The sequence below is a fragment of the Felis catus genome, chromosome A1 (assembly GCF_018350175.1).
Source record: "Felis catus isolate Fca126 chromosome A1, F.catus_Fca126_mat1.0, whole genome shotgun sequence".
Classification (NCBI taxonomy): Eukaryota; Metazoa; Chordata; class Mammalia; order Carnivora; family Felidae; genus Felis; species Felis catus.
Window position 1 is genome coordinate 51355523 of NC_058368.1, and position 25384 is coordinate 51380906.

Genomic DNA, 25384 nt, shown 5'->3' on the forward strand with positions numbered 1-25384 from the left:
TAGTTTTATTTATTATTAAAAAAAATTTTTTAATGTTTATTTATTTTTAAGAGGCAGAGAGAGACAGAAAGTGAATGGGGAAGGGGCAGAGAGAGAGGGAGACACAGAATCCGAAGCAGGCTCCAGGCTCCAAGCTGTCGGTACAGAGCCTGACGTGGGGCTTGAACTCACCAGCTGTAAGATCGTGACCTGAGCCAGTCAGATGCTCAACTGACTGAGCCACCCAGGCACCCTGCATTTATTGGTTTTAAATCCTTTATAAACAAAGCATGAAATACATTGTATAATATTCTTATTAAACATCATTAAAAACCTTCTATTTAAAAAAGTCTGGGGGCGCCAGGGTGGCTCACTCGGTTAACCATTCAACTCTGCATTTCAGTTCAGGTCATGATCTCACTGTTTGTGAGTCTGAGCCCTGCATCAGGTTCTGCACTGACATGTTGAGCCTGCTTGGAATTCATTCTCTCTCTCTCTCTCTCTCTCTCTCTCTCTGCCCTTCCCCCACCCTCTCTCAAAGTAAATAAATAGAGGCACCTGGGTGGCTCAATCGGTTAAGCATCTGACTTCGGCTCAGGTCATGATCTCACAGCTCGTGGGTTTGAGCCCCGTGTTGAGCTCAGTGCTGACAGCTCAGAGCCTGGAGCCTGCTTCGAATTCTGTGTGTGTGTGTGTGTGTGTGTGTGTGTGTGTGTGTGTGTGTGTGTGTGTGTCTGCGCCTCCCCCACTTGCACGCTCTCTCTCTCTCAAAAATAAATAAACATTAAAAATAAATAAACTTAAAAATAAAAGTCTAAAAAAAAAAGAGTGCATACATGCACTCCAATGTTCATGGTAGCACTACCAACAATAGCCAAAGTATGGAAAGAGTCCAAATGTCCATCAACTGACGAACAGATAAAGAGGATTATTAGTCATTGATCAAAAAGAATGAAATCTTGCCATTTGCAACAGCATGGATGGAACTAGACTGTATTATGCATGCTAAGAGAAGTAGTCAGAGAAAGACAGAATCATATGATTTCACTCATATGTGGAATTTAAGAAACAAAAGAGATGAACAGAGGGGAAGGGAAGCAAAAATAAGATAAAAACAGAAAGGGAGACACACCCCAAGAGACCCTTAAATACAGAGAAGAAACTGAGGGTTGCTGGAGAGGAGGAGGGTGGGGGGACGGGCTAAATGGGAGATGGGCATTAAGGAGGAACTTGCTGGGATGAACACTGGGTTTTATATGTAAGTGATGAATCACGAAATTCTACTCCTGTAATCATTATTACACTATATGTTAACTAACTTGGATTTAAATGAAAATAATAATAAAAAATTTTTTTAAAAAAGAAGAAAAAATTAAAGGAAGAGGAAAAAAAAGGTGTCTGGCTGGCTCAGTTAAAAAAGCACGCAACTCTTGATCTCAGAGTTGTGACTTTGAGCCCCATGTTGGGTATAGAGATCACTGAAATAAATAAACACACAAATAAACAAAAAAAAAGTCAGAAAAAAATTAAAAAGTCTTGACAAGAACACACAAATAATAATAGTCATTCGTGTTGTGGTGATGACACCCCTCAACCTTGAATTCTACAACTTGCTTAAATGTTATAAAACTTTCATATTAAAATAACACAAAATCTTTTAATTGTTGTTAAAAACAAACAAACCATGCCAGTGTCATTGGAAAATGAAACTCTGAATTTTAGTTTTAAAGTTCATTTATTTAAGTCAAGTTTTTTCAGAGGTAGCATATTAAGAAAACGGTTTTGGAGTCGGATGGCCAGAATTCAAGGCTCAGCTTCACAACACTAGTTGTGTGACCTTGGGCAAATTATTACACCCTCTCTGTGACTCAGTTTCTTCATCTGAAAATAGGGATGAAGATGAGGTCTAGATCACAGGATTGTTCTGAGGACTGAGCAAATTCAAATAAAGTGTTGGAACTGTGCCCGTCACATAGTAACTACACAAAAAATTTTACTAAAATAGAAGGAGAAAGCATGTATAAAAATAAGGACATCTGATAAAGATACACACAAGTTTTAGTTCCAGGTAATGGAGTATAGTGGTTGTAGCTGGGAAACTGGGATAGAAAAAAGAATCAAGGGTATTTGAGGAAGGGGACAAATTCACACACTATAGAGGTATGAAGGTACACAACAGCGCCTGAAAATGACAGGGGGTCCAGTCGGGTTAAAGCATTAAGACAGATAAAAACGATTAGTAGGAAGTAAGTTAAAAAAGATGCTATAAATGATCATGGAAGTCCTTTAATGCTAGCTGTAGGAACCTGGGCTTTGTTAGTCGGCAAATAAATACACTCTACATGATTCTCTATATGTGAAACAATATTATTTTTGACCCATAATTACATGTTCAAAAATAAATGCTAAATGACAATGGCATCTTAAGGCTTTGTTAAAAATTAATCAATTAACTTTTCCTGATCTTCATTTTTTGTCACATAAAATATGACTGAAAAGTATCTCCTGACATTGGTAAATGCCTGAAGTGAAAAAACAGTCAGAATTTTCTTTAAGTTTGCTGTTTTGTTCTCAAAGTACGTATCTGTTAAAAGCAGACTCAATGCCTTACTACCATTTTCAGAAATCACATTTTCACTAGCAAAAAGCTCACGTATGACACACAGGTTTTAACGTAACTATCATTGGGAAGAAGTATACTATTATTATTTTGAAGTTCAATTTATTCTCTTTCACACCATAATATTCCCTGATTCAAATCACTAACTTGTCATAACATAGTGTTGGAGATATTCCGTGGCATTATACAGAGAGGACTGATAAAATCTAAGTCTCTTCTTACTTAATGAAGCTTTATAAATAAACATCTGGATTCTGGTAACCTCCTAAGAGGTTTCAGTAAAAGCTGGCCACCACCCCAAGCATGTTACAAACAAGCACATACTATGGGCATGGTGTTAGGGCGCACAGGTGATTGGACTTCTGGCCTTCTCTATTTGATACTATATACATGCTCCAGGTAGTAAATAATTGTATCACATCACTGGAAAGCTAGCACAGTAGCTGTTCTCTAAGGGATGCATGAAAGCAAAGGTATATAAAATATATGTATAGTTTCATCCAATCTTCAATGGAGAAATAATTTATAAAATACAAATAGGGAAAATACTGTTAGTTTTAATGAAGCTGTTAAATGCAACACTTATACACAATTTAATATCTCAAGCATCTTATCACGGATTATTTAAAACATCCTTTTCATGTTTGTTTCTTCACTTACAATGAATTTTTCATATTAAGTATGTAAGGATGATGCTGAGTAATTGGGAAATCATTACCTGGCAGCACAGTCATAAGCTAACACATCAGTCTCTGCAAGAAGGTCTCCATCGGTTTCATGATCTCCTCCATCAGGACCCAACTCGAACAGCTGGGGAAAGGAGAAAAAACCCGTCGTTTCTAGTCTGTCATTCAATCATGCAAACCTGCTGAATAATATGTTTATAATTTTGTGTGTTTCCAAAAATGTGCTGGACACTGAAGAATGTAAAAATCAGAATGCATGCTTTTCTTTTTGAGTTTTACTGATTTATTTTGAGAGAGCGAGAGAGCATGGGGGAGGGGCAGAGAGAGAAGGAGAGAGAAAATCCCAAGCAGGTTCCGTGCTGTCAGCACAGAGCTCAACATGGAGATCGATCCCATGAACTGTGAGATCATTACCTCAGCTGAAATCAAGAGTTGGATGCTTAACCGACTGAGCCACCCAGGTGCCCCAGAATGCCTGCTTTTTTAACGTTGAATACACAAACCTACACATTTAAATTTAGAAACTCATGGCCTATATTAATTTCAGTTTATTTATATATTCATCTATTTATAGTAAATGCTCCAAGTTCTTCTGTACCAAATATAAACATCTGAAGGAGGTGAAAGAATTCAACCAATGCATTGTATCTAAGTGAGCTTCCAAGGAGGAAGAATTTTGCTTCAACACGTACAAGCTGTGAGATATGGGACCTGGTTTCCTCATGCATAAAAGGAAAATGGACACTAACAGTGCCTACTTCATAGTAATTGTGAGAATTACATGAAATAATACTCATGGAGCATTTAGAAAAATACGCAGCAAAAAGGCTAGAAAAATTTTAGCTATGGAGAGAGAGAGGAATAATAGAAGATAAGGATCCTTAAAACAGTTCAAAGTAATATGGCACAGGAATAGGAGAGATGAAGAGAATGAAATAAAATGGGTATAAACAAGGGGAGGAGGACCAGAAAGTCTGAGGAAAGGATAAGAGAGAAGATATCAAAGATGAAAAGTTATGAAATTAAGTGAAAATAAAGGAGAATTATTAGGAAGAGATCTTTTTTCTTCAAAAATGGACCAACACATATAAAAAAAAACCCTCATTTCTCTGGAGAATTATATAGCAGGTAAACTACAAAAACACTAAGGAGGAAGAGAAGGGGGCATTAAAACTTACTGGATAATTACTATGCTAGATGTCTCATTTTATCAATTATATGCTAATAATTTGAAAATCTGTCTCCAGTTCAGATCTTGTTCTCAACAGCCACTGCATTCCTCTCCTACAGCTGGACCTCATTAGTTCTAAAATGAGTCACTCCCCTTCTCCCCTGCCTTCCCCGTTCTGATTATCACTCACTCACTCAGATAAAAAATCTGGAATAATCCTTTTTCCCGTATCTTTCTGCCATCACTACATCTATTTTATTGCTGGTACCATAGCTTGTCAGTTCACGCATGCTCACTGTTACTAGCTAGAACTCATCAGTCTTCTTATCTCCATTCTCTCCTTGCTCTGGCCCATTTCCACAAGGGTTCCATAAACCACAAGCATTCTGGTTTTTTTTTTAATGATCCTTAGTACTCTGTAAAATGAATATTTGATTAGAATATTTCTGTAATCTAAAATTTTTCAGTGGTTTCTCATTCCCTGCTTTGTATGTAGCATAATATAAAGGTCCTTAATGATTTCCCCCTTATGTTCAACAAATATTTCTCAACACATACTGTGTAGTGTCCTAGGAACGGCCAAGGCCACACAGGTGAGAACAATGCAAATAAAAAAATGGGGTAATTGGAAGTTAAATTTGTGGTAAGGGAGAGGATTGTTTAAAAAAATTTTTTTTAACATTTATTTATTTTTGAGACAGAGAGAGACACAGCATGAACGGGGGAGGGGCAGAGAGAGAGGGAGACACAGAATCGGAAGCAAGCTCCAGGCTCTGAGCCATCAGCCCAGAGCCCGACGCGGGGCTCGAACTCGCAGACTGCGAGATCGTGACCTGAGCTGAAGTCGGGCACTTAACCAACTGAGCCACCCAGGCGCCCCGGGAGAGGATTGTTTTAAATAGGCTCACCAGAGAATCAAGACCTGAATATAATGAGGAAGTGATCCACGGAGGTACTAAAGAGTTGCAGTCAGCAGAAGTAGTCAGTGTAAAAGTCCTGAGGTTTCACTATGCCTGGCACGTCTGAGGAACAACAGCAGGCCACTGTGGCTGGATTAGAGTGAGACAGCTAGTATAATATAAGGTCAGAGTGATAATGGCAGGCAGTTCTATGGTGCTTTGTGGGCCCTCCTAAGGCCTGTAGCTTTTAATCTAATCCTAGAAGACACTGCAGGAATCCCAACAGAAGGAGTAGCATACTCTGGTGGACATTTTAAGAAAATCTCTGCTGTACTGAGAACAGAATAAAGGGAGCAAGGACAGAAGCAGGATACAAGTTGGGAGGCTACTGTAATAATCTAGGTGAGAATGGCTATGGTTTGGACTGATTTGATATTAGGAACAGTTTTTAGAAGTGGTTAAATCCTGGCTTTATTTTCAAAGTTCAGCCAACAGTGTTTGCTGCCGGAGGAGATGTGGGGTGTGAAAGAGAGAAGGCAAGGATGATTCCAAGATTTCTGGCCCCAGCAGGTAGAGGAATAAAGTTAGCTCTATCCTAAGTCAGTTAATTGGGATGGGGAAAACATCAGAACAACAAGTTTATTAGAGAGATCACCACAAGCCTAGTGTTGAATATGTTATATCCGAAACGCCTATTAGCTATCCAACTGGAGATGTGAAGTAGGAGCTGTATCTATGACTTTGGAGGTTAATAAATTGAAAGTAATCAGAGGAAAAATACTTAAAACGCCATAAGCCTGGATCATTTTAGGGATGAACAGACTGTAAAAAGTGTCCAAGACTGAGTTCTGGCACTCCAACACTCAGAGGTCAGGAAGATGGTGAGTAACCAGGCTGGGACTCAGAAGAACAGTCAGTGAGATGGGACAAAAATCAAGTGTGGGCCCTTAGGAGCCAAGTGAAGACAGTATTTTAAAGAAGGGTTTAATTGGATTAAATTATGTCCACTGGTTAAGGAAGATGAGGAGTGAGGAGAATTGACCACTGGCTTTAGCAATCAGAAGCCACTCACATCCTTGACAAGAGCAGTTTTGGTGGAGTGGGTGGGGCAAAAACGTGATTAGAGTGGATTCAAGAAGGAAAGGGAAGAGAAAGAATGGAAACACAAAGCATGTCAGTAAGAATATGTACAGAGTCCAGCTAGGTGGCTAGTCCAAGACAAGTACCTTTGCCCAGAGTAGTTAGTGGTGGAAGACTCTTCTAGCAGCAGGAAGGAGGTAAAGGAGGATCCAACAAGAAAGATGTCTAGGTTTCTGACTTAGGGTAACAAGCATATTGTGGATGGTACTATTTAAGAAAGGGACTACTGGAAGAAAGCCAGGTCCTGGGGAAAGAGCATGAATTCAGTTGAGATATAAAGACTAACAACTGTCATGCCTTTAAAGCACTTACATGGAAATGGGTCAAAGAAGAAGTCTGAGCTGGAGATCTAAATTTGGACATCATGGTATGCTGACAGCTATTTAAACTTCAGGCTTAGAAGAGAATGTCTAGGAGAAAATATAAAGTGTAGAAATAGGGCCCTAGGGCTGGGCTTAGAAGAAATCCAACATTTAGTGTCCAGGTAGAAGAGGACAAACCTACAAAAAAGACAGAAGAAACAACCAGAGATATGAAAACAAAACAAAACAAAACAAAAAAATAAAGAGGCTTACTGCTAGAAAAAAAAATGTATACCTTGGAGAGGTGAGTGGAGGAATAAAAAAAGACTTCCGTTGGAAAACCTTAGTTTACTAATAACTGAATTACAAAGGCAAGTTCACATCCAGTGTACTGGAGGAATAAGGGAGGATTTGAGACTTAGAAAAAAAAATTACATCCACTATAAAGACAGGATTATGGAAGGCCTATATACTTCTGTACCACAACTACTGGAGACAGGGGTCAGTATGGTGTTCAATATCATCAAAACAAAACAAAAAACTTTTCAGGGCCAGAAAAAAAATATCTTCTTGATAAACTTACTAGACAGTGCCAACTAGCATTATGTAATTCACGGAGTTTGCTTCTCAATCTTAACTTTGAATCAAGACATCTTAAAATAACCCTTTCAAAGAAGTTGCTCTGAAATAAGCCAAAAACTATAACTACTGTCCTTCCTCCCCTTCTTCCTCCCTTCCTTCTTCCCCTCCCCTCCCTCTCCCCTTCCTTTGTATATATGTATGAATGTATGTATGTATGTGTGTATCTATCTATCTATCTATCTATCTATGCATGCCCTAGGTATCCTTAATCATTACTCCATCCCTATCCCTAGGGACTTCTAATTCTTACTTCCTTAATCTCTATATTACCTGTGTTTCTTTACCACATGTAGTACAATCATAGCCAGAAATAAGCAAATGTTTTTAAGTCTGTCAGCTCTGGGTGGGTCTCTATGGGAAGTGTCCTCAAAAACCATCATTTTAAGGGAGTTTTAACAATATAATTTTTAGATATTAAAACAATTTTTTTTAACGTTTACTCGTTTTTTGAGACAGAGAAAGACAAGAGTATGAGCAGGGAAGGGGCAGAGGGAGACACAGAATCTGAAGCAGGCTCCAGGCTCTGAGCTGTTAGCACAGAGCCTGATGCGGGGCTTGAACTCACGAACTGTGAGATCATGACCTGAGCCGAAGTTGGCTGCTTAACTTAACTGACTGAACTACGCAGGCATTCCAATTTTTAGATATTATTGAGAGAACTAAGAATTTATCTCCTGAACAGATGGCATTTAATTGAGAATTTTTAATGAAGCCTGCTATTGAAATTAAGGCAGTACCTATAGTTTTACTTTAAAGGCAAAATCAGATTGGGGCACCTGGGTGGCTCAGTTGGTTAAGCAGCCAATTTAGGTTCAGGTCATGATCTCCCAGTCTGTGTGTTCTAGCCCGTGTCGGGCTCTGTGCTGACAGCTCACAGCCTGGAGCCTGCTTCAGATTCTGTGTCTCCCTCTCTCTCTGCTCCTTCCCCTGCTCGCACTCTGTCACTCTCTCAAAAAAATAAACATGGGGGGAAAAAAGGCAAAATCAGATTAATTTGAGAAGTAGAACATTCAAGCTGTTAGTGAATTTTCAAAGAATGAGCATATCCTTTGCTTGCAATAATTGCAGGTCTTTTCTGAGATGAACAGGTAAAGTAAACTTAGGACTTTTGATTATTTTTATGTTATCTACCTAATGAATTCCATACCCCATATTCCATCTCTCACTTCATTCCTGGTCCCCACTCTTAGGGTGATCATGTCTACATAGTATTTGGCATCAAAAATGCTAACTTTTTAAAAAGTTTCTTTATTTGAGAGAGTGAGCATACACATGAGCGGGCGGAGGGGCAGAGAGAGGGAGAGAAAGAATCCCAAGCAGTTTCCACGGTCAGTATGGAGCCCATTGTGGGGCTTGATCTCATAAACCAGGAGATCATGACCTGAGCCGACATTAAGAGGTGGATGCTTAACCTACTGAGCCACCCAGACCCCCTAATGACTTTTAAGGCTACATCAAAATGTCCCTGAATCAAAACAGCTGTGCCCACGTTATTAAAGTGGCTACAAAAAATGGAGGCATATCAAAAGGTACTGCTGTTCCTAGACCACTAGGAAGTTCAGCACAAAGGATTGAGATTGACTATTATAGTCTTTTTCAGCCTAAAATTATTATAAAATCATTTTCCATCATTTCCTCACTTCTTGACTTTTGCTTTTCTAATGAGTCAATGATTTAGTATTATTATATTAGATTTTAGCAATGTTTCCTCAAGTCCTTTTTTATATATATTATATATATGAAATAATAAGCTAACTCAAAACCAACATCTTCAAACAAGGGCAACAGTGTCAAAAAACTGCTTACCTTAATTTTCGCAGTATATTCTCCTCTACCTCCAAACAGACCAAGGCCACCAAGTAAAATATCAGTGTCAGCACTAAAACGTATAGCTTCTACTGAATGCGCAGAGTAACCCCAGCCCCCTCCATGACCTAAAGGACACAAATAAATAATTTATGTTTTAAGATATTTATATTTCACTTATAAAACAATATTTCCTAAAGATAAATATACATACTTTCAAACCTGTTCACTACACTATAATCTTCTTTGGAATAAACCTTCATTACTGCTTGAGTCTCCTCCTCTGTACTTGCAACACCCATTTTTAAATCCTGCATAGCTGCTAAGGTATCAAGGCAACCTAAAAACAAACAAACAAAAATTCAACTCCTTGAAATTAAAATTTCCTATTATATTGATGACAGGAGATGATGTAGGGAATAAATTAAAATAGTTAACTCTGAGTGTGCTCAATAAATGTATTCCAAAATTTAAACAATGTTTCATGAGAGAACACCTATAACCAATAAGAATTCTCCACTGCTTAGGTAGTTGTCATATTTAAACACATTCTATACATCAATGTTTTGCAAAAAACTGCATCTTTAGTTTTGGATGTTTATAATGATTTACCAGCTGAAATTTGAGAAAAAAGAAGCAAGGAATTATATGTATGCTCTAGTAATTATACTTAGGGATATGACTTCACAACTGCTAGGTTTAGATAAACATAAATAAGACTTTTTAAGGATCTTTTTAAAAAACAACAAAGTAAGTAGTTATGTGGATTGGTACAAAATTTCCACCAACAGAATATCTATATAAACTGAAAAAATGCTGTATTTCATATTAATTAAATAGAAGTAAAGAGAAACTGTGTTATGTAAAAAAAAGAAAGAATAGGGGCGCCTGGGTGGCGCAGTCGGTTAAGCGTCCGACTTCAGCCAGGTCACGATCTCACGGTCCGTGAGTTCGAGCCCCGCGTCAGGCTCTGGGCTGATGGCTCAGAGCCTGGAGCCTGTTTCCGATTCTGTGTCTCCCTCTCTCTCTGCCCCTCCCCCGTTCATGCTCTGTCTCTCTCTGTCCCAAAAAAAATAAATAAACGTTGAAAAAAAAAATTAAAAAAAAAAAAGAAAGAATATGTATAAAATTTATAATTATATGAATATGTATTTTATAGGATGTCATTTAAAATAATGTATATAAATTAAATATTATAATTATATATTTGAATATTCTATCTGTTTCTCTAAAGTTAATATATTTAACCTAAACAAAGATATTATTTAAAAAAAAACCTATTAGGAAAATTATCTTCAGAGATGCTTTATACTTGGACATACACAAACTATGTTGGTTCAAATCTGATGTATTGTTCTTTGTTGGATAAACAAACCTCTTAAAGCTAGGGGGTTTAACTTACATTGCACCTAGTATTTTGTTGTTTAACACACATGAAAAAATGACATACAAATCTAAATATTCTCAAAAAAAAAATTCTCAGCACATTGCATGAATGAAAATTAACTGGTCATCAAAGAGCAACCCTACCTAGAATGTGCAAAGCTGCATGAGATCGGGTGGTGAGAGCCCTTGATCCTGTTGGTAAGGCAAGTTCAGGACTTAGAATACTACATCTGGACTGCATGTCTGCTGCAGAGGGAAGTCTGGCATCAGCAACCACTGCATTGTAACACCACAGCTCTCTGGTATTTGGTCGAAACCTTCAAGAAAGAATAATTATAGCACTTCAACATACAGTTTCATTAAAAAAAATTTTCTAGGGGCGCCTGGGTGGCGCAGTCGGTTAAGCGTCTGACTTCAGCCAGGTCACGATCTCGCGGTCCGGGAGTTCGAGCCCCGCGTCAGGCTCTGGGCTGATGGCTCAGAGCCTGGAGCCTGTTTCTGATTCTGTGTCTCCCTCTCTCTCTGCCCCTCCCCCGTTCATGCTCTGTCTCTCTCTGTCCCAAAAATAAATAAACGTTGAAAAAAAAAAATTAAAAAAAAAATTTTTTTCTAAAGTAGAATTGATGATACAAAGGGATTACATACAGTCAGCTTAAAGAGGATAAAATGTAGCTCATTATTTTCTCTATCTGAGCTAAGTATATAAATAAAATGATTTATGTCACTGTAAGTGGAATAATTTGAATGAAACAGTAACACGGGCTATGATTCTTTTTTATGAGTACAGGAGCAATAGTACACATGGTGCACACATATATAAAGCTTTGTACAACGAAAAGTCTACAGATGAAGTCTAAAGACAAAGGGCAAGTTGAAAGAAAATATGTGAAACACACATGCGACAAAAGAACAGTATTCACAATGTATAAGAGCTCCTGCAAGACAAAAAGAGGTTATCAATCTAATATCAAAAGTGGACAAAAGACTTGGAATGCTGTTTCCACAAATGAAACACAAATAAAGTGTAAGGAGGTGTTCAACCTTACTAATAAACAGTAAACCATAAGGGACCCACAATACCCCCCACCATTATCTCATTTCTCTTATCTCTTCCATAAAAAAATTCTCAAAAAGCTGCCTCCATTTCTTTGCCAATTTTTTGCTATGAATTCTTTTTGGAAAAGTTGTTTTAATCAACTACAGAGTACATACAAAAGAATAGTAACAAAATATTTTCAAGATAAGGTATGAAGAATAATGCCATAATGTGCACCAGTAAAAAGAACATTACTACTACCTTTTAAGTGCCCTGGATCTCCCTCCCTACTTAATTTCTTTCCTTTTCTTTCAAAGGTAGCAATTACTTTGAAGTTTAAAAGTTTATCATTCTCTTCTTACGTTTATGATTTTTCATATGTTATATCAAAATTGTGTATTATTTAAGTTTCATGTTTTGAATTGTTTATGAACAGGATACACACTCTATGTGTTTTTCTGTGGCTTGCTTTCTTCAAACAATAGAATATGCTTACAACGTATTTATACAATGGTGTATAACTGCAAGCTCATTCATTCTCATTGTTATAGAGTATTAATAGCTCATGTGACTATATTACAGCTATTTGTCCATTCTACTAATGATGGCAAAAAAATGAAAACCACTCAATTTTTCCATTACAAAAAAATGCTGCTGTGGATAATTTTATAAGTTTCCCTAAAGCATTAATACAAGAGTAAATGGGAAGGAAGAACAAAATTCTCATTTTTTCCACAACTGGTATTCCTATACAGAATACCCAGGTTCTTTTGAAAATCTGATTTATGTCAGATACAGCTAACAATCATATTCATTTATTAAGGATGGTTTTGTCAATCAATGGTGCTTGATGATCCAAATTTACTAAATACAAAGGACAATCTTGAAGAGATATTTACACACTCACAATGATAGCAGTATTATCCACAAGAGCCAAAAGGTGCAAGCAACTGAAGCATCCATGGATGGATACTGGATAAATAAAATGTGGTAGAAACATACAATGGAATGTTATTCCAGCCTTAAACAATTCTGTCACAGGCTATAATGCGAATGAATCTTGAGAACATGATGCTAGAAATAAGCTAGTCACAAAAAAGACAAATACTGTATGATTCCACTTATATATCAAAACTGGTCAAATTTACTGAAAGTAGAATGGTGGCTGCTACAGGCTAGAGGGACAGAGTAATAGGGAACCGTTCTTTGGGTACACAGTTTCAGTTTTGCAAGATAAAAACATTCTGGAGATCTACTGTAGAACAATGTGAATATACCTAACACTGCTGAATTGTACAACTAGAAATGGTTAAATTTTGTTTTTTACTATAATTAAAAATAATTATTAAAAAATCTTTATCTTAAACTTAAAAATAATACTTGGCACAGAACAAATTCTATGAAAGTACCTGCTATAATTAGTAGCATTAATATAATTGTACTATTAAGTTTTAATTTAATCTATTAATTAGTTTGTGTGTGTATGTGATTATTTCTCTAGTTGCTTTTAAGATTTTTATCTTAGTCTTAGTGTTCTATAATTTCACTACAATTTCTCTTGATTGTAGATAATGGAAACACAATTTCTAATATCTGTGAATTTATTTATTTTTTTATTTTTTAAGTTTTATTTATTTATTTTGAGAGAGACAGAGACAGCATGAGTTGGGGAGGGGGAGACAATGAGGGAGAGAGAAATCCCAAGCAGGCTGCATGCTGTCAGCACAGAGCCAGATGCTGGGCTTTAACTCATGAACTGTGAGATCAGGACCTGAGCTGAAACCAAGAGTCGGACGCTTAACCAACTGAGCCACTCAGGCGTCCCAGATATCTGCAAATTTAAACCTTTTTTTGGTTCTGGAAAATTATTAGGCATTATCTCTTCAAATGTTTTTCTCCTTTATTTTCTCTAATTTCTAATATTTTCTTCTTGGATGTGTACTAGATCTTCTCATTATATTCTTCAAATCTCTTTCACATTTTTTTATTAAAAAAATTTTTTTTAATGTTTATTTATTTTTGAGAGGGAGAGAGAGAGAGACAGAATGCCAGCTGTCAGCACAGAGCCCAATATGGGACTTGAACTCACGGACTGCAAGATCATGACCTGAGCTGAAGTCAGACGCTTAACCGACTGAATCACCCAGGCGCTCCCACTTTTTTTATATTCTTGTCTCTGTGGCATTTTGTGTAATTCCCTTTCATTTGATCAAATCTGATCTACTCATGCATTTGTGTAAATAACTATTCTTCATTTATAAAAGTTTTGGTTGGTTGTTTTTCAAATATGCTTCATCATCTTGAGTCTTACGAGTTTTCTTTTGTTGTTCAATTCCATCTTTTATTTTTTAAACATTTCATATATACTTTATATTATTTCTGATAATTCCAAGATCTCATTGCTTGCCTCTTGCTGAATTTCATTAAAAGTGATATTACTTGTGGGGCGCCTGGGTGGCGCAGTCGGTTAAGCGTCCGACTTCAGCCAGGTCACGATCTTGCGGTCCGTGAGTTCGAGCCCCGCGTGGGGCTCTGGGCTGACGGCTCAGAGCCTGGAGCCTGTTTCCGATTCTGTGTCTCCCTCTCTCTCTGCCCCTCCCCCGTTCATGCTCTGTCTCTCTCTGTCCCCAAAATAAATAAAAACGTTGGAAAAAAAAAAAAGTGATATTACTTGTATGTTAAGCAATCTTTGACTTGGTGCTCATACTTGATGGAATGTTAATTCATTAAAACCTATGGTACCATGCTGGTACCAAAGCATGGAGGATTTACACTGGCCTTGTGCTGGAGACAGAGGGGTATTACATATTTGATCCCACTTCAGCATCATTCTAAGGCCAGATGCTTAACAGAATTTTCAGTTCCCATCTCCCTCACCTTGTAGCTGGCACAATGTTTGTTTTCCAAACTGCAGCACTGCTTATCAGCAGTTGCCCTCAGCAAAATCCTGTGTTTACAGTGCTGACTGCTTACTTCTCAAGGGTCACCTCATGAGGTATGATTTTTATTTTTATGCTGGTTTTCTTTCTTTGAGGTAGGGGTGGAAGAGAGGGGCACTATATTAGTGATATCTTAGCTGAGTGCCAAGCAATGTATAAAATTTAAACTTGGGGTGCCTGGGTGGCTCAGTCAGTTGAGCGACTGACTTCAGCTTGGGTCATGATCACACGGTTTGTGAGTTCGAGCCCCACATCGGGCTCTGTGCTGACAGCTCAGAGCCTGAAGCCTGCTTCTGATTCTGTGTTTCCCTCTCTCTCTGCCCCTCCCCGACCCATGCTCTGTCTCTCTCTAGTCTCAGAAATAAATAAACATAAAAAAATTTTTTTAATTTAAACTTATTTTTTTTTAGTTCATCAAATTGCCAAAAGTGGAAATCCCCACTCTTCAAACCATACCAATCTAGTTTGCACATCTAACACTTGCATGAAATTATTCTCAAAGTTGTAAATAACTTCTAAGTAGCTAAACCTAATGGAAGTTTTTGTCATCTACTTAGTCAAGCCCTCAGCATATTCAACATCATTAAATGCTCCTCTTTATGATCCATCCCCTTCTCACTTCCATGTCAGCACACCCTTTTGGCTTTTTCTAATAGTTCACTGGCTGCTCTTTCTAGTCTCCTGACTAGTTCCTCTCTCCCCTAACTTAAAATGTTTTAAGTTTAGGACTCTCCTCAACCTACATTCTCTGCCTAGGTGCTCTCGTTCAAAAACACCCCTTTAGATATACCTATAAACTAAAAATTCTGGAATTTACATTCCCAGTCCAAACCAGTCCTTTGTGCCTGGCTCACTTCTCTAACTGCCTACTTAACATGTCAAAAACAGAAATCTTGACAAAATCTGTTCCTTTCTCTGCCTCTCCTGGCTCAGTTAATGTCTATTCAAATGCCAAAATCAGAACTTTGGGAATCATCCTTGAACACTTTCTTTCCTTAAATGGCCACTGCCCCCACCCCCACCACTCCCCCCCACAACCCCACCCCCAAATCAACCAAGTTCTATTGGCTCTATTCCAAACTATGTGCTACTGCCTTCTCCTCCCATCTTCCCCACCACAACCCTAAGTTTCATGACATCCTCTCTCCCTTGCACTACTGCAGTAACCTCCTGTATCTGTGCCTGTCTCCTTCCCATCTATTTTCCACACAGTAAGTATAATCTCTTAGTGTCACTTCCCAACTCAACATCCTACAAAAACTTCCTATTGGAAGAAAACTCAAATTTCTTGATCTACCCTACAAAGTCCTGCATGTCCTAGCCCTGCCTACTCCTTTGAATTCATTTTGTGCCACTCACTCACTATGTTCTAACCACACTGGCTTTTTTCAAGTTCCTAAAACACAGCCAAGCTCTTGCTGGTACCAAAGCATTTGGGTCTACTAAGCTCTCCCTGCTCAGAAAACTTTTCCTAACTCTTCAAATGCCTGGTTCTTTTTATATTTTAAGGTCTTAACTTATACTATCTCCACTGAATGGAATATAGGTCACTGCTGTTAACCTCAATCATAGCGCCCTCTTTTTCCTTAATAATGCTGAGCAAGCTCTGTAAAGTATATTAGATAATCATTTTGTATAGTCTTTATCTCTGTTAAAAAAAAAAAAAAGACGACTTCCCTAAGAGCAAGGACATTGTCTATCTCATATCATATAGTATGTATTTAAATATTAACAGAATAAAATTAAAATAGCAAAAATTGAAAATAATAGTGCAGTATTAGCATACAGTATTAATATTAGTATTTAATATTATTAAATGATAATAACTGTATAGTGATGCAGATAGTATGGGAAAATACGGACTCGCACATGCGGTTGGTAAAGACAGTATTAAGGGAGAAAAGGGCAGGTATATATGACAATTCTGACTATCTTCTGACTCAGCAATTCCACTTCTTGAAAGCCACCTCATAGCAATACACTCCCATGAGTATAAAACTCTGTGCGTATATACATGTGTGTGTTTGTGTGTTCACTGGGGCATTACAGATAATACTGAAACATAAAAAAATAATCTAAAAATTTTGTTCATTAATAGGGAAATAGATCAGTATATTTTGGTATATCCAGACTACAGGATTCTATACAGTTTTAATAAAAAAGCAGTTCTTAGTGACTTGGAAAGACCTAGAAATTGTTGTTTAGCAAAAAACCTAACTTTTAAAATGAATATATTCTTATTTGTATTTTAAAAATACATGCATTTCGGGGCGCCTGGGTGGCGCAGTCGGTTAAGCGTCCGACTTCAGCCAGGTCACGATCTCGCAGTCCGAGAGTTTGAGCCCCACGTCGGGCTCTGGGCTGATGGCTCAGAGCCTGGAGCCTGTTTCCGATTCTGTGTCTCCCTCTCTCTCTGCCCCTCCCCCGTTCATGCTCTATCTCTCTCTGTCCCAAAAATAAATAAACGTTGAAAAAAAAAATTAAAAAAAAAAAATACATGCATTTAAAAAGGTGTCAAACTGGGGCTCCGGGGTGGCTCAATGGGTTGAGCTTCCGACTTTGCCTCAGGTCATGATCTCACCTGTGAGTTCAAGCCCCACATCGGGCTCTGTGCTGACAGCTCAGAGCCTGGAGCTTGCGTCAGAGTCTGTGTCTCCCGCTCTCTCTGCCCCTCCCCTACTCACACTGTGTGTGTGTGTGTGTGTGTGTGTGTGTGTGTGTGTGTGTGTGTCTGTCTGTCTCTCTCTCTCTCTCTCTCTCTCTCTCTCAACAAATGAATAAAGGCTTGCACCATGCAAACGCCCAATGTTGTGCTTCTGCGGATCCATCCCTCCAAGGGGCCTGCCTCCCTCCAGGTGCTGCAGTGCCCCTCCCGCAGGGGACCACCTACTGCAAAGCAAGCTAAGCCTGCCCCTCCAGCCCCTGTGTACCTTGCAGATCCACCCCGTCTAATATGCCCTTGGCCAGATCCCATCTCAGCAGCACTACAAACCTGGCAGTGTGTAAGCAGCCCAGACAGAGGCCACAGCACTCCACAGTGAGTCCTGTCCCTGGAAGAGGGGAAGATAAGGTACACACCAGACTGACTGTGGCCCCAGTGGTGGGCTGGGGACAGACATCTAGTCTGACTGCAGCCCCGCCCACCAACACAAGTTACTCCAGACAGCACAGGGGAAGTGCCCTGCAGTTCTGTGCCACTCCAGGGACTATCCAAAATGACGAAACAGAAGAATTCTCCTCAAAAGAGACTCCAGGAAGTAGTGACAGCTAACGAATTGACCAAAACCGATTTAAGCAATATAATGGAACAAGAATTTAGAATGATAGTCATAAAATTACTCACTGGGCTTGAAAAAAGCATACAGGACAGCAGAGAATCTATTGCTACAGAGATCAAGGGACTAAAAATAGTCACGAGGAACTAAAAAATGCTATAAATGAGGTGCAAAATAAAATGGAGGCGGCCATAGCATGGATTGAAGAGGCAGAGGAGAGAATAGGTGAATAGGAAGACAAAATTATGGAAAATGAGGAAGCTGACAAAAAGAGAGATAAAAAAAAATCCAGGAGTATGAGGGGAGAATTAGAGAACTAAGTGATGCAATCAAATGGAACAATATCTGTATCATAGAAATTCTAGAAGAGGAAGAGAGAGAGAGAGGAGCTGAAGGTGTACTTGAACAAATCATAGCTGAGACTTCCCCGATATGAGGAAGGAAACAGGCATTAAAATCAAAGAGGCACAGAGAACTACCTTCAGCTGTAACTTGAATCAAACTTCTGCATGACACATCATAGTGAAACTGGCAAAATACAAGGATAAAGAGAGAATTCTGAAAGCAGTTAGGGATAAACAGGCCCTAACTTACAAAGCTAGACACATAAGGGTAGTAGCAGACCTATCTACTGAAACTTGGTGGGCCAGAGAGGAATGGCAAGAAATCTTCAATGTGATGAACAGAAAAAATATGCAGCTGAGAATCCTTTATCCAGCAGGACTGTCATTCAGATTAGAAGGAGAGATAAAGGTTTTCCCAAACACACAAAAACTGAAGGAATTCATCACCACTAAACCAGCCCTACAAGAGATCCTGAGGGGGATTCTGTGAGTGAAATGTTGTAAGGACCACAAAGTACCAGAGATATCACTACAATCATGAAACCTACAGACATCACAATGACTCTAAACCTATATCTTTCAATAACAACAATGAATGTAAATGGACTAAATGCTCCAACCAAAAGACAAATGATATCAGAATGGATAAGAAAACAAGACCCATCTATTTGCTGTCTACAAGAGACTCATTTTACACTTGAGGACAACTTCAGATTGAAAGTGAGGGGATGGAGAACTATCTATCATGCTACTGCAAGTCAGAAGAAAGCTGAGTAGCCATACTTACATCAGACAAACTAGACTTTAAATTAAAGGTGGTACCAAGAGATGAAGAAGGGCATTATATAATAATTACAGGGTCTATCCATCAGGAAGAGCTAACAATTATAAATGTCTATGTACCAAATACAGGAGCCCCCAAATATATAAAACAATCACAAATTTAAGCAACCATGTTGATAAGAATGTGGTAATTGCAGGGGACTTTAATACTTCACTTACAACAATGGATAGATCATCTAGACACAGGATCAATAAAGAAAAAAGGGCCCTGAATGATACATTGGATCAGATGGACTTGGCAGATATATTTAGAACTCTGCATCCCAAAGCAACAGAATATATTTTCTTCTCCAGTGCACATGGAACATTCTCCAAGAGACATCACCTACTGGGTCACAAAACAGCCCTTCGTAAGCATAAAAGAACTGAGATCATACCATGCACACTTGCAGACCACAATACTATGAAACTTGAAATCAACCACAGGAAAAAGTCTGGAAAACCTCCAAAAGCATGGAGGTTAAAGAACACCCCACTAAAGAATGAATGGGTCAACCAGGCAATTAGAGAAGAAATTTAAAAATATATGGAAACAAATGAAGATGAAAATACAACAATCCAAACGCTTTGGGATGTAGCAAAGGCAGTCCTGAGAGGAAGATACATTGCAATCCAGGCCTATCTTAAGAAACAAGAAAAATCCCAAATACAAAATCTAACAGCACACCTAAAGGAAACAGAGCAGAACAGCAAAGACATCCCAAACCCAGCAGAAGAAGAGAAATAATAAAGATCAGAGCAGAAATAATATAGAATCTAAAAAAACTGTAGAGCAGATCAATGAAACTAAGATTGGTTTTTTGAAAAAATAAACAAAATTGATAAACCTGTAGCCAAGCTTCTCAAAAAGAAAAGGGAGATGACCCAAATAGATAAAATCATGAATGAAAATGCAATTATTACAATCAATCCCTCAGAAATACAAGCAATAATCAGGGAATACTATGAAAAATTATATGCCAACAAACTAGACAGCCTAGAAGAAATGTTCAAATACCTAAGCACCCATACACTTCTGAAACTCAAATGGAAAGAAATAGAAAACTTGAACAGACCCATTACCAGCAAAGAAATTGAATCAGTTCTCAAAAATCTCCCAACAAGTAAGAGTCCAGGACCAGATGGCTTCCCTGGGGAATTCTACCAGACATTTAAAACAGAGATAATACCTATCCTTCTCAAGCTGTTCCAAAAAATTGAAAGGGAAGGAAAACTTCCAGACTCATTCTATGAAGCCAGCATTACTTTGATTCCCAAACCAGACAGAGACCCAGCAAAAAAAAGAGAACTACAGGGCAATATCCTTGATGAATACAGACGCAAAAGTCCTCAACAAGATACTAGCAAATCGAATTCAACAGCATATAAAAAAAATTATTCACCATGATCAAGTGGGATTCATTCCTGGGCTGCAGGGCTGGTTCAACATTCCCAAATCAATCAGTGTGATACATCACATTAATAAAAGAAAAGAAAAAAACCATATGATCCTGTCAATCAAAGCAGAAAAAGCATTTGACAAAATTCAGCATCCTTTCTTAATAAAAACCCTCGAGAAAGTCGGGATAGAAGGAACATACTTAAACATCATAAAAGCCATTTATGAAAAGCCCACAGCTAATATCATCCTCAATGGGGAAAAACTGAGAGCTTTCTTCCTGAGATCAGGAACATGACAGGGATGTCCACTCTCACTGCTGTTTGCTAACATAGTGTTGGAAGTTCTAGCATCAGCAATCAGGCAACAAAAGGAAATCAAAGGCATCAAAATTGGCAAAGATGAATTCAAGCTTTCACTTTTTGCAGATGACATGATATTATATATGGAAAACCCGACAGACTCTACCAAAAGTCTGCTAGAACTGATACATGAATTCAGCAAAGTTGCAGGATACAGAATTAATTTACAGAAATCAGCTGCATTCTTTTACACTAATAATGAAGGAACAGAAAGACAAAGAAACTGATCCCATTCACAACTGCACCAAGAATCATAAAATACCTAGGAATAAACCTAACCAAAAATGTAAAAGATCCGTATACTGAAAAGTATAGAAAGCTTATGAAGGAAATTGAAGAAGATATAAAGAAATGGAAAAACATTCCATGCTCATGGGTTGGAAGAATAAATATTGTTAAAATGTCAATTCTACCCAAAGCTATCTACACATTCAATGCAATCCCAATCAAAATTGCACCAGCATTCTTCTTGAAGCTAGAACAAGCAATCCTAAAATTTATATGGAACCACAAAAGACCCCAAATAGCCAAAATAATTTTGAAGAAGAAGACCAAAGCAGGAGGCATCACAATCCCAGACTTTAGCCTCCACTACAAAGCTGTAATCATCAAGACAGCATGGTATTGGCACAAAGACAGACACAAAGACCAGTGGAATAGAATAGAGTCTCCAGAATTGGACCCACAAAAGTATGGCCAACTAATCTTTGACAAAGCAGGAAAGAATATCCAATGGAAAACAGACAGTCTCTTTAACAAATGGTGCTGGGAGAGCTGGACAGCAACATGCAGAAGACTGAAACTAGACCACTTACTTACACCATTCACAAAATTAAACTCAAAATGGATAAAGGACCTGAATTTGAGACAAGAAACCATCAAAACACTAGAGGAGAAAGCAGGAAAAAATCTCTCTGACCTCAGCCGCAGCAATTTCTTACTTGACACATCCTGAAAGGCAAGGGAATTAAAAGCAAAAATGAAGTATTAGGACCTCATGAAGATAAAAAGCTTCTGCACTGCAGAGGAAACAGTCAACAAAACTAAAAGGCAACCAACGAATGGGAAAAGACATCTTAAAATGACATATTAGACAAAGGGCTAGTATCCAAAATCTATAAAGAACTCACCAAACTCCACACCCGAAAAACTAATAATCCAGTGAAGAAATGGGCAGAAAACATGAATAGACACTTGTCTAAAGAAGACATCCGGATGGCCAACAGGCACATGTAAAGATGCTCAACGTCACTCCTCATCAGGGAAATACAAATCAAAACCACACTCAGCACCTCACACAAGTCAGAGTGGCTAAAATTAACAAATCAGGAGACTTTAGATGTTGGCGAGGATGTGGAGAAACGGGAACCCTCTTGCACTGTTGTTGGAAATGCAAACTGGTGCACCCACTCTGGAAAACAGTGTGGAGGTTCCTGAAAAAAATTAAAAATAGATCTACCCTATGACCCAGTAATAGCACTGCTGGGAATTTACCCAAGGGATACAGGAGTGCTGATGCATAGGGGCGCTTGTACCCCAATGTTTATAGCAGCTTTTTCAACAATAGCCAAATTATGGAAAGAGCCTAAATGTCCATCAACTGATGAATGGATAAAGAAGGTGTGGTTTTTATATACAATGGAATACTACATGGCAATGAGAAAGAATGAAATACGGCCTTTTGTAGCAACGTGGATGGAACTAGAGAGTGTTATACTAAGTGAAATAAGTCATACAGAGAAAGAAAGATACCATATGTTTTCACTCTTACGTAGATCTTGAGAAACTTAACAGAACACCATGGGGGAGGGGAAGGGGAAAAAATAGAGAGGGAGGGAGGCAAAGCATAAGAGACTCTTAAAAACTGAGAATAAACTGAGGGTTGATGGGGGGGTGGGAGGGAGGGGAAAGTGGGTGATGGGCATTGAGGGCACCTGTTGGGATGAGCACTGGGTGTTGTATGGAAACCAATTTGACAATAAATTTTGTATTAAAAAAATAAATGAACAAACGTTAAAAAATTTTTTTAAAAATGAAAACACATATTCATGTATTAATTGTATATATTTTGAAGTGCGAAATAAAATTGCTATTCTTAACATTCATCTGCTTTTTATAGGTGTTAAATTTCTAATTATACAGGAGAAATTCTCTGTTAAGACTACAAAAAGAAGCATTCTAGATGGAAGGAAAGTCAAAGTAAGCTAATACTGAATCTGCAGTACCTATGACAGCTTTAAAATGCAAGTACCCTAGTGAAAAACACAAAGGACATAAAATAGCCTGAAGTCAGGATAACAGAATAAAAACTCTAATTCTGATTACAAGAAAACACCCTCCAGCTGTTTTAGTGAAACACTGGAGGAGTGACTGCTCTTCATCTCTCAATCTTTGTTCTGGAACAAAGGACTGTGGAGACGTTTGAGATCATCTCTCCCAATGTTATCACCATATGTGAAAAAGGCAAGGTTCAACTAACTGCCTACCACACTTCTGAGTTCTGTTAAGACTCTAGGAAATGGCTCTAGTTATACTATTAGAATCCAGTTCTGCTATTAACTAATGTAGAGAATGCATTTCTAATTTAGTGAATGTATCCATAAACAAATTCCACCCTGTCAACTTTTATTTTGCTAACGCAAATTTACTTCATTTAAAAATAAAACATATAAAAGTTATACATATTCTATAAAGATTCTAGAAAATAAAACACCCTAGGTCCAAACCAGTGCTTGCTCTTTGGTAACTAAGTCTCTTGTGTATGGACTTGTAATCAGTAAATAACTAATGACTAGTCTATCTTTACACCATCTGCCTTTCTATACCCTCCATGCTATCCCACATGACCACTCTAATTTTGAATCCTAGTATTTCATGTCTCCGTAAGATTTACTATAAGACTACTTGCCTGCAGTCTTTCATTATCTAATCTATCCTATGTAATGCTGCCAAGGAGAATGAAAAGCACTACTCAATTCTGGCTTCCAGACCTTCTCACAAAGTGTCCAAGAAAGATAGTTATGCTGGTCAGCAACCTGGGAAGCAATATAATTACTTCACTCTGAATGCAGCCTTAGGAATGATAGCATGGCCTCTTAAGACGTGGCTGGCTGATAGAAATGAAAGCAGGCACGTGCAGAGGAAGGAAGACAGAAAAAACCTTTTGCCTTTCCTTACTGGTGCTACTTAAACCTTTCAATTTATCTAATTCCTGTCCACTGATGTTGGCCAAATAAACAATGCAAGGGATTGGGGCGGGGCGGGGGAGGTAAGTCCTGTGATAAGTCACTCTGGTAATGCAGGGGACACCTCCTACTAGTATTCAAACCTAGAGTTGCTGAAAGGGACAACACTTTTCTTTACTCATTATGTATATAAAGCACCATAATAAATTTTAAACAAATACAATATAACTTGAGTCTCTAGTGTATCTGTATCCATTCTCTACATTTTTACAGTTTCCAGAGTTTGGTAGCCCTATACATTTCGACATTTCTCTACCAATTTGGGGATTCTGTTATGTGCATTCATAAAGGGCGAGTTTATTTACCTTAATTATTCTGTACTATGTTTGGCACAGTTTCTTCTACATAGTCGGTAATAATTCAATATTTATGAAAAAAGAATGAGCTCTACGCAGTTTAGATATGATTGCTGAAAGACCAAAAATAAGAACAGAATTCTTAAAAGTAAAAGTGCTTAATATAATGACAGTGGCAAACAATTCTATAGCACCTACTATGTGCCTCAGCTCTAAATTCTTCACTCCTCCTAACAATCTATGAGGTAGGTACTATTATCATTCCAAATTTATAAATGAGAGAAGTGAAGCACATAGAGCCTCGATAACTATTCCAAGTTGACACAGAAAGCAAATTGTGGATGTGGGATAAACTGAGGCAGCCTGGCTGCCTTAATCACTGCACTACACTGTAAAGGTCCCAGGAAGCACAGTTAAATAGGAAAGTACTTATGTATGTAAAGTCTGCTTATACATGAATTTTACATCACCACAAAAGTATAATTTGATCAAAACTTATTCACTACTCTATTTTATAAACAGAGCTTACCTCCAAATGACATCATACACAGGGTCAAGACACACACCGAATCCTTGCAGATCCTCTTGCTCAGAGTCATTAAAAGTTTTACAACTCCCATCCACTTTATTGATCAGAAGACATTTAAATGGAGGAGGTTCTGACATAGAAGCAGGTACCAAGCCTTGAGGAAAGATATTTATACATCTTAAAAATGCATTACCCTTTTACATACCCTCAGCTTAGAAATTAAGTATTACTTATAAGATAAGTATTATTATTATATCCATTTCACAGATGAGACACAGATGAGACAGATGAGATAGATTAACTAAACATTTTTAAGTAATAGAATTAGGACTAAAACCTCAGGTGGTCTAAATCCACAACACATGCTCTTAAAATCTATATTACCCTATTATATAATTATTTATGGTATCACAGACACAAGTATAGATTGATACCTACAGATGGAACTTCAAAGTTTGACTTACATAACCTTTCATAAAAATTAATTTCTACCATTTACCTAACCA

The 25384-nt window shown here is 38.0% G+C and overlaps 1 protein-coding gene across 16 annotated transcripts in view; it reads right to left on the minus strand.

Annotated features, from left to right (window-relative positions):
- MYCBP2 (MYC binding protein 2) overlaps positions 1–25384 on the minus strand; it is a 283602-nt gene that overhangs the window by 144532 nt on the left and 113686 nt on the right. For all 16 annotated transcript variants that reach the window (XM_045054591.1, XM_045054579.1, XM_045054571.1 and 13 more), the window contains 5 exons: positions 24879–25032; positions 10776–10948; positions 9460–9585; positions 9246–9373; positions 3318–3409 (listed from right to left, as the gene is read on the minus strand). In XM_045054591.1, the coding sequence (XP_044910526.1) occupies positions 3318–3409; positions 9246–9373; positions 9460–9585; positions 10776–10948; positions 24879–25032 (673 nt within the window). The remainder of the gene's footprint in view (positions 1–3317; positions 3410–9245; positions 9374–9459; positions 9586–10775; positions 10949–24878; positions 25033–25384) is intronic.